Source organism: Mizuhopecten yessoensis, unplaced genomic scaffold, assembly GCF_002113885.1.
Source record: "Mizuhopecten yessoensis strain PY_sf001 unplaced genomic scaffold, ASM211388v2 scaffold2447, whole genome shotgun sequence".
Taxonomy (NCBI): Eukaryota; Metazoa; Mollusca; class Bivalvia; order Pectinida; family Pectinidae; genus Mizuhopecten; species Mizuhopecten yessoensis.
This window is the reverse complement of record NW_018404550.1, coordinates 172,806-184,260: the sequence shown is the minus strand read 5'-3', so window position 1 is coordinate 184,260 and position 11,455 is coordinate 172,806. Positions and strand designations below refer to the sequence as shown.

Below are 11,455 nucleotides of genomic sequence, written 5' to 3'. Positions count from 1 at the left end.
ACATCGGGTACTGTATAATACTACAGCAATATACCATGTACATCGGGTACTGTATAATACTACAAAAATATACCATGTACATCGGGTACTGTATTATACTACAACAATACACCATGTACATCGGGTGCCGTACAATACTATAGCAATATACCATGTACATCGGATACTGTATAATACTACAGCAATATACCATGTACATCGGGTACTGTATAATACTACAGCAATATACCATGTACATCGGGTACTGTATAATACTACAGCAATATACCATGTACATCGGGTACTGTATAATACTACAGCAATATACCATGTACATCGGGTACTGTATAATACTACAGCAATATACCATGTACATCGGGTACTGTATAATACTACAGCAATATACCATGTACATCGGGTACTGTATAATACTACAGCAATATACCATGTACATCGGGTACTGTATAATACTACAGCAATATACCATGTACATCGGGTACTGTATAATACTACAGCAATATACCATGTACATCGGGTACTGTATAATACTACAGCAATATACCATGTACATCGGGTACTGTATAATACTACAGCAATATACCATGTACATCGGGTACTGTATAATACTACAGCAATATACCATGTACATCGGGTACTGTATAATACTACAGCAATATACCATGTACATCGGGTACTGTATAATACTACAGCAATATACCATGTACATCGGGTACTGTATAATACTACAGCAATATACCATGTACATCGGGTACTGTATAATACTACAGCAATATACCATGTACATCGGGTACTGTATAATACTACAGCAATATACCATGTACATCGGGTACTGTATAATACTACAGCAATATACCATGTACATCGGGTACTGTATAATACTACAGCAATATACCATGTACATCGGGTACTGTATAATACTACAGCAATATACCATGTACATCGGGTACTGTATAATACTACAGCAATATACCATGTACATCGGGTACTGTATAATACTACAGCAATATACCATGTACATCGGGTACTGTATAATACTACAGCAATATACCATGTACATCGGGTACTGTATAATACTACAGCAATATACCATGTACATCGGGTACTGTATAATACTACAGCAATATACCATGTACATCGGGTACTGTATAATACTACAGCAATATACCATGTACATCGGGTACTGTATAATACTACAGCAATATACCATGTACATCGGGTACTGTATAATACTACAGCAATATACCATGTACATCGGGTACTGTATAATACTACAGCAATATACCATGTACATCGGGTACTGTATAATACTACAGCAATATACCATGTACATCGGGTACTGTATAATACTACAGCAATATACCATGTACATCGGGTACTGTATAATACTACAGCAATATACCATGTACATCGGGTACTGTATAATACTACAGCAATATACCATGTACATCGGGTACTGTATAATACTACAGCAATATACCATGTACATCGGGTACTGTATAATACTACAGCAATATACCATGTACATCGGGTACTGTATAATACTACAGCAATATACCATGTACATCGGGTACTGTATAATACTACAGCAATATACCATGTACATCGGGTACTGTATAATACTACAGCAATATACCATGTACATCGGGTACTGTATAATACTACAGCAATATACCATGTACATCGGGTACTGTATAATACTACAGCAATATACCATGTACATCGGGTACTGTATAATACTACAGCAATATACCATGTACATCGGGTACTGTATAATACTACAGCAATATACCATGTACATCGGGTACTGTATAATACTACAGCAATATACCATGTACATCGGGTACTGTATAATACTACAGCAATATACCATGTACATCGGGTACTGTATAATACTACAGCAATATACCATGTACATCGGGTACTGTATAATACTACAGCAATATACCATGTACATCGGGTACTGTATAATACTACAGCAATATACCATGTACATCGGGTACTGTATAATACTACAGCAATATACCATGTACATCGGGTACTGTATAATACTACAGCAATATACCATGTACATCGGGTACTGTATAATACTACAGCAATATACCATGTACATCGGGTACTGTATAATACTACAGCAATATACCATGTACATCGGGTACTGTATAATACTACAGCAATATACCATGTACATCGGGTACTGTATAATACTACAGCAATATACCATGTACATCGGGTACTGTATAATACTACAGCAATATACCATGTACATCGGGTACTGTATAATACTACAGCAATATACCATGTACATCGGGTACTGTATAATACTACAGCAATATACCATGTACATCGGGTACTGTATAATACTACAGCAATATACCATGTACATCGGGTACTGTATAATACTACAGCAATATACCATGTACATCGGGTACTGTATAATACTACAGCAATATACCATGTACATCGGGTACTGTATAATACTACAGCAATATACCATGTACATCGGGTACTGTATAATACTACAGCAATATACCATGTACATCGGGTACTGTATAATACTACAGCAATATACCATGTACATCGGGTACTGTATAATACTACAGCAATATACCATGTACATCGGGTACTGTATAATACTACAGCAATATACCATGTACATCGGGTACTGTATAATACTACAGCAATATACCATGTACATCGGGTACTGTATAATACTACAGCAATATACCATGTACATCGGGTACTGTATAATACTACAGCAATATACCATGTACATCGGGTACTGTATAATACTACAGCAATATACCATGTACATCGGGTACTGTATAATACAACAGCAATATACCATGTTCATCGGGTACTGTATAATACAACAGCAATATACCATGTACATCGGGTACTGTATAATACAACAGCAATATACCATGTTCATCGGGTACTGTATAATACAACAGCAATATACCATGTTCATCGGGTACTATATAATACAACAGCAATATACCAGGTACATCGGGTACTGTATAATATTACAGCAACATACCAGGTACATCGGGTACTGTATTATACTACAGCAATACACCATGTACATTGGGTACTGTATAATACTACAGCAATACACCATGTACATCGGGTACTGTATAATACTACAGCAACAGACCATGTACATCGGGTACTGTATTATACAACAGCAATACACCATGAACCTCGAGTACTGTATAATACAACAGCAATATACCAGGTACATCGGGTACTGTATTATACTACAGCAATACACCATGAACATCGGGTACTGTATAATACAACAGCAATACACCATGAACAGCGGGTACTGTATAATACTTCAAAAATATACCATGAACATCGGGTACATCATTTGGGTTTCTTCGATGGCCCTCTTTGAGTAAATTGATTTGACAAAACTTAAAAATGGCAAAATACACAAATAAAATCAAACTCGTAAATACATTATTTCAATGATTATTTATACACATTATTAAGAAGTAACGGTATTAACATCCAGACAGAAGTTAAACCTACCTCCCACGTCCTGTTACCAGCCAATCTAACGAACATGGACACTGCCCAGGTGATGGCTACTGGCGCGATAAACAAAAGTAGACGGCTCAACACATCCCATTGGGTTTCCAATTCTCGACGTACGTCCGCAATCTTTAACAAGAAGACATAACATTAGCACGAGTACAAAGTATGTGACACGCTTTATTTTTTTCTACTTCTTTGCAGAGAAACATGTCTGGAAATAACGTTCGAACAATCGGCGTGTGTTCTCAGTCATCAATGATAGTCATTAAAATCTACCTGTAAGTACTACCAATGCACTAGATATCACCAGGGTACTTTGCTCAAAACAACATCTCGATGCATATTTTCCCGATCAGCTTGATTGATTCAAACAACTTGTATTCTTCACTGAAAGGTATTTATGGTAGCTTGCTAAATATTGAACGAGTAATTTTTATGATCATACCCAAGATCAAATTTGTTAAAGAGCAAAAGAGGGCACGACGTACTATCCTACACACGAAGACATGATTGAACAGTTATAGCAATATTTCCACACAACCTCTGAGGACCGTTCTGATAGACATGATGATATTCTATTAGCAGCCTGGCACAGCCCCTTCTTTTAATTAACCGGCACATGGACCATACCACAGTCTGTTCCTTTACCAGGATCAGAGTAAATCACTCTCATACAGACCATCAAACACCACTAAGCATTATACTAACACGGATTCACTGTTCACATATATAATTATATATATACAGATACAGCTACCTAAAACTCCCAGACATCAGCTGGGGAAATCAGTTTACTCGATTCCTTGAAATGCTCATTTCCAACATGACAGGAGATTACGCTTGACATGTTTAATCAGACCATCACTTGTATCCAGTATACGCTATAAGATGGTATACGCAAAGTGAAATGACTAGTTCGAAAGTGCTTGGACAACTGGAGAGTGAGGAAAAATCAAAGAATTCATCTGGGTCAGGATGGAAGGGGTACCGATGAACAGAGACGAAGAGGGACACCAGCTGAGTAATTTTTTATGACCCCGACCCCACTTTAACATTCACTAAGGGGCGGAATGAGTAAACATGTTACCTGCCCCCTGAATACCCGTGGTGTTAGAGTACGATTGGACGAAATTACTGATTTTGCACACTCTTGCTTAGTGAGTTGTTTTCCGCGGTTTAAAGTCGAGACACCGGTCATGTTCACCCTTTGCTTGACATAGGAAACAGACGTTTTCGGAAGTTTGCAAAATAAGTTTTCAATTCCTGTCGTGTTCAAAACAAACTTAGCCTTTACCAGTAGAGTCATAAGACTCTTTCATGTCCAAAGGTGTAGGATAGGGAAATCATATACATAATGTAATGATAACGCTACAGGCTAAATTCAGGGTTGACGTGACGTTGATGGATTGTTGACGTGCCGTCATTGTATTGTTGACGTTACGTCATACCATTGTTATGAATAGGGGAATCCCCCCCCTCATCTGCGCAATACAGCTGCCAGCGACCAACAGAGATTTGATCATAATCAACTCGTATCTCCCATGTCGAGGGCGCAGCGCGGAAGACAACTTTCAAGACTCCATGACTCAGCTTCACGAGATGATACAAAAATACTCACCTACTTCAGATATTATAGCTTTGGGAGACTTCAATGCTTCTGTACATATGCAACCCCCAAACTCACGGGAATAGAAAATTTAGAGACATGATCCAGAACATGGGATTGATAACCGAACCAACATACCCAACAACTAAGACGTTCCTTCACTACACAGGGCATTCATCGTTGATTGACTACATACTACGGACACCATCAGCACCCGGGCTCGAAATCCAAGTCTGGGACAGAGACCCATTTAATCTCTCCACCCATAGTCCGGTTACTGGAGCAACAACAATCAATATACCTGTAATTTCAAAGAGCCGATCTAATCCATCAGATCATCCGACCTCCCATATAACACGAGTCAACTGGAAGAAGGCCAACATACAGTCTATCTCGGAAAACTGAACCTACTTGACACCAATGGAATGGACACACAGGATCTCCTGAATACAATAACAACAACCTTGCAATCGTGCGCTAAAGCAGCGTGTCCTACCAGAAATGGCAGAACAAAGAATACCCATAAACGGCAATGGAGTGATAAACTCAAATCATTGTGCTCCGACAGCAAAAAGGCATACTGGCTCTGGAAACAATCTGGAAAACCATCTGGTCCATACAACCACCTGCTCATTAAGTGTAAGGAAGCTAAGAAGGCGCTAAGGAAACACCAGAGACAAACCAATGCTGAAAATAGGAAGCAAACATACAACGATATAATGGAGGCCCAATCATCTGACATGTAACTGTTCCATCACCTTATTAAGAAACAGAGGGGAAAAATGGCATCCGTAAACTCTCACATTTCGTCGTTGACGACCGATATCGTCAGGATAACGATGAGATCTCTGCTGGATGGGCTCGCTACTTTCAGCACCTCAGCCAACCAGACACCAGCAATATCTGTGACAACAACTACCAGGAACAAGTCAACAGTGACATCAAAAATATAACTTACCTCAGTAGACAAGCTACCAAAGCAACTTATACACAGGAGGAAATCGGAAAGATCATCACCACCTTGCACAACGGGAAAGCAGCTGATGGAGATGGAATAACAGCAGAACATCTCAAGTATGCTGGTACTAGTCTCCCCACCGTCCTGATGGAACTGTTCACTAAAATTCACAACGACCAAACAACCCCAGACACCTTCAAGTCAGGAATAATCACCCCTATTTGCAAGAAGCAGGGCAAACCAATAAATGACCCAAAAATTGCGTTGGGAATGCATTGCGGAGTGTACGGACACAGGCAGTACCCTCTACACAGCCTTCCTCGATGCCTCTAAGGCCTTTGATGTAGTATGGCACAAATCCATGTTGCGACGTCTCCACCAATACGGCCTCCAGTCTACTGACTAGCTTCTTATGAGAGTGGTACAACAACCCTAAATCCTGCGTCAAATGGGAAGGCAACATCTCAGAATGCTTCTCAGAACAGCAAGGTGTCCGTCAGGGTGGATGCTGGTCTTCAACAGCGTATAAGATGTTCATAAACCCATTCCTGGACCTCCTGGAGAAAAAAGATCTGGGCCTTAAAATAGGAGCTATAAGTGATGCCCCACCTTCAAGACTTTGCCTCAAAAGAACGATACTCCTTCAGTGGCACTATAAGCAAGATCCTGATCTTCATCCGTCCGAAACTTCTTGAAATGGATCAAGTCAGCCTGGACCTCAACAACAAGAGCTTAGAAGTAGTATTAACATATAAACACCTGGGGATAAACAGGTCATCATATAGTAAAAATTCTGTTATGAACATCTCAGAAGAAAGGGTCCAGCTCGCCAGGAGGACAGCCTATTCACTAATGGGAGCCGGATTACACGGGTACAGTGGAGTGAACCCCAAGGTTCTGATTCAGCTGTGGAATACTTATGTAAGGCCAAGGATGCTGTATGGGCTCGAAGCGGCCATCTTGAGCAAAAAGGACATGTCCAACATCAACCGCTACCATAAACAAGCCCTAAAGCATATCATGGGACTACCGTCATATACCGCCGACTCTGCAGTATACATCCTATCTGGAGAACTCCCAGTTGAGGTCTACCAAAACAAGCAAGCCCTAATGCTTTTCGGTAATGTAATTAGAACAGACTTCCCTGAGAGGGAAATCGCCCGAAGACAACTGAGTATCAAAAGCCCAACATCAAGCAGTTGGTTTATACATATACAACAACTGACAGAACGGTATGGACTCCCGTCAGCCCTCCATCTGTTGGACACCGCCTTTACAGAGGGAAAGTGGCGAAACCTCGTCAAAACTGCCTTCAATGTCAACTGGAAAAAGCATGTGCAACACTTACGCCAAGGAAAATCCTCGCTGTCATACCTACACCATGACACCATGCGCATTGCATCAGTTCACAGTTCACAACTGCGACCATATAGTTGGCTCAACACTCATCAGAGATGCTGACAAGTTTTTACAGACTGTTCTTGACGTAACCAATCCTCTTCTCCCGCTAACCCTACAGAGCGACGAAACAGCGTATAAGATAGAGAACATTTCTAGAAATATGTGTTATGCCCTACACCTGCGTCGATGTACTCTGCTGGACATTGCCAGCGGAGGGAGTATTTAGACCATTGTGCCTGACCTCTGCCATTTAATGCTTCAAGAGACTCTAGACAAGTAATAATAATGGCTATTCTTGTACATACACTGGTAGTTAGTTCTAATTAACCCTGTGCATAATAACTGAGATATAGGTTGTTTAAACTGTCTCTCTCTTTCTCCTCACATTATAGTTCACTCACTGTACTACCACTACTATCTAGGGTGATACTAATAGAATCCCTCACCCCTTTGAGAGTCAGATAGGGGAATCTCAAACCCGAGGAGGAAGATTCTTAAGTTGCCAAACACGAGGCTTTGTCATTGTTTGTAAACAAAAACACATGTGCGATGCACTTTTGATGACGTCACAATTTCACCGGTGACACATTTTAATGACGTCACAATTGAGCACGTGCTAATTGGCACGAGGCTATCTCTCCCCTAGGAGGTGACAAGCTGATCTTTCCCGGCTGAAACGGGAGACACACATGTAAAGGGTGGGATAAAATGTTGTACTACCAGTAATGTCATGTTATACCACCTCAAGGGAACACCCCTGTAGCATGTAGGTTGGATTCAGAAAAAATATACACCTGTCGCTACCCACTGCTGATCGTAAGAGGCGACTTAAGTGTTAACCCACTGAAGAATTGAGAATCTCCTCATGGGAACACAAAAATGACTGCGTCCATTGCAATATTTGGGATCTTTAATAGAATCTATCACCCCCTTGGGGCCAAGGGGGTGAGCTAGGGGAATCTCAAACCGAGGGGGAAGATTCTTAAATTGCCAAACACGAGGCTTTGCCGAGTGTTTGGCAACTTAAGAATCTTTTCCCGAGGGTTTAGATTCCTCTATCTTACCCACAAGGGGGTGAATGATTCTTTTTCTCTTAACCTGTTCTTCCTATGTGTATCATATACACAATGTAATGGCAACGTTACATGCTAAATTCAGGGTTGACGTGACGTTGATGGATTGTTGACGTGACGTCATTGTATTGTTGAAGTGACGTCATACCATTGTTATGAATAGGGGAATCCCCCCGTCTCAACCCTAGGGTGAGACAAGGAAATTTCACAACGGTAAAAGTGCAGATTAATAGAATCTTTCACCCACTTGGGGGTGAGATAGGAGAATCTCAACCCGAGGGGGAAGATTCTTAAGTTGCCAAACACGAGGCGCTGCCGAGTGTTTGGCAACTTAAGAATCTTTCCCCGAGAGTTGAGATTCCCCTATCTCACCCACAAGGGGGTGAATGATTCTTTTTCTCTTGCCATGTTCTACCATTGTGTATACACAATGTAATGATAACGTTACATGCTAAATTCAGGGTTGACGTGACATTGATGGATTGTTGACGTGACGTCATTGTATTGTTGAAGTGACGTCATGCCATTGTTATGAAAAGGGGAATCCCCCCGTCTCAACCCTAGGGTGAGACAAGGAAATCTCACACCGGTAAAAGTGCGGATACACCTGTCCCGGGTAAGAGAAACACATGTCCAGTGTAAGAGAATATATTTCTCTCTTCGTCTAACTAACTTTTTATGTCATTTCGCCTTTCTTGGCAATATCTCACTTGCGGTTTTAATGTTTAACGTTTGCACAGGTGAGGAAGGCAGCGGGTTGTTGCCATGCTGGGACATACCAAAGTCCTTAAAAATGGTAGTTGCTTTACTATACTTAACGTTCCGTATTCAGGGTAATGGCAACGACTGGTTCATCCATTGTCAGTATGATGTGACCGGGCGGATTGCTATGATGGGTGCCTTTGGCATGGTATTGCAGTGAGGTAACACTATAAAATCTGCATCAGATCCGCGCTATCGCAAGGAGGCAAATGCAGCAACATACCGCCTCCAGCACACATACATACATGCATGCATACATTAAAAATATACAGGCATGTCTTCAAATGGCCTTAGCTATTGATAGGACGTTAAACCCTATAAAACCAAACCAAACCTATAGAGTGATGTCACGTAATATACCACCAGTAGAGTAATGTGCCTAGTGTATAAGTACCATATTTTAAATGAATCTGTGCGTGTATCCGTCAGCATCGTACATGCAAAGATATCGAAATAAATCGACATTGTAGGCTGAAAGCAAGACAATAATGACAAAGAATTATTTATACATGTTCAAAACCATGTTTTCTCGTTTCAATAACACCTGGTAATCTCACTTTCAATCGATGTACGACGGCTAGTAAGTTTCCTTGTTTAGATGGTTGCTATGCCTCAATGATATAAAAGGTGCGTGATAAATAGGCATTGACGCACATATATCTTGCGTTTCAGATTGCAGGAGTGCATTGCACGTAGGCCAAAGGATTCGTCGAATGAGATGTATCAATTCGCGCAATAAACGTATGCAATCTGAGATAGCAGATCAAAACATCTGTGGTATTCCTCTTATTACCAACCCCATCCAATAGTCTTTATATGCATTTAATGTTTTTGCTTGCTCATCATTTCCCCATAATAATGTTCGAAGTGCTAAAGAAAGCTTGAACCGAACAAGAATGGTGGACAAAACGACGGACGGAATAATGACGTCACGTTACCAGCCTTTTATAGAAAAGTGGTGGTAAAATGTTCGGAACCTATACATCTTTTTTCAATTCGTCAATTTAATCAGTGGATAACAACCGATGAGATCCAGCCGAAGAGGAGCTCTGGCTACTTGGGTTATGCAATATCTTGTATAAGCACAGTGTGAAATACTTGATGTTGTTTTACATACCGTTGTGCCTGAAGTTTGTATACAAATTGTATATACAAATTATTTTGACAATGCTAAAGCATCTGGCATTTAGTATAAACAGCGATATGGCCGGATTTGGTTTGGGCTGTTCGTGAAGGACATGCCAGGCTTTGGTGATTTATTCTTTGTGACCAATACTCTACGGTTAATTTGCAGGTTCGATTACAACAGACCACGCTACCGTCACATTACTTTCAATATGACGTCGTTCTCAGATTTTGACATTAAGAAAAACGGGGAGATCAAAACAAATATGGGGTATAACCTGTCAATAATATACAAAAATAAGGGTATTACTATAAAAAAATTTTTTTTATAGTAATACCCTTATTTTTTTAAATGATTTTTATCTCAATTTACAGTCAGATTATCAAACACCTATGGTCATACCTGTGTCGATAGTTCATGTCGGATGTTACTTAGTTGTCTGATGAGGACTTCTTCGTGGTCAATCAGCATGTATCCTAAAGCGAAAGGAAAGTACGATTTTTGAATTACATTGATGATTGAAAGAAACCATTCAATTTTGAATCAAATAATAAATATGGGCACACAATAACATAAAATATTGCTACTTTGCTTTAGGTCAACACTAAGCGAGGATAGGTAATCATTATCATAACAGTGTCTTGCGGAAGATCAAACAAACGATAGTCCTACCCGTTTCCGTTGTATCATCTGTTGGTTTACTCTCCAGCCCAGTTTCATGTTTTGTAACGTCTTCCATTTTGAAGCGGAAATGACGTTTCCGTCAAAACGCCGTTTATGACGTCACGTAATAATTAACTTCCTGTATCCAGAAATCAAGTTTTTGACGGCATCGTCATCTTTAATTGTCATTATTGTTTTCTTGTTATTTGTAGATAGGGGTTAATACGGCTGAGTGTATTCTTATTGACAGGTTATACCCCATATTTGTTTTGATCTCCCCGTTTTTCTTAATGTCAAAATCTGAGAACGACGTCATATTGAAAGTA

At 40.1% G+C, this 11,455-nt stretch overlaps 1 protein-coding gene across 1 annotated transcript in view; it reads right to left on the bottom strand.

The window, feature by feature from the left end:
* Positions 1-11,223, bottom strand: part of LOC110446014 — a 13,722-nt gene extending 2,499 nt beyond the window's left edge. Inside the window, exons 1-3 of the mRNA XM_021490945.1 lie at positions 11,139-11,223; positions 10,869-10,942; positions 3,535-3,666 (exon numbers count right to left, since the gene is read on the bottom strand). Coding sequence (XP_021346620.1) covers positions 3,535-3,666; positions 10,869-10,942; positions 11,139-11,205 — 273 coding nt within the window. The 5' untranslated portion in view covers positions 11,206-11,223. The remainder of the gene's footprint in view (positions 1-3,534; positions 3,667-10,868; positions 10,943-11,138) is intronic.
* Between the last annotated feature and the right edge of the window lie 232 nt (positions 11,224-11,455).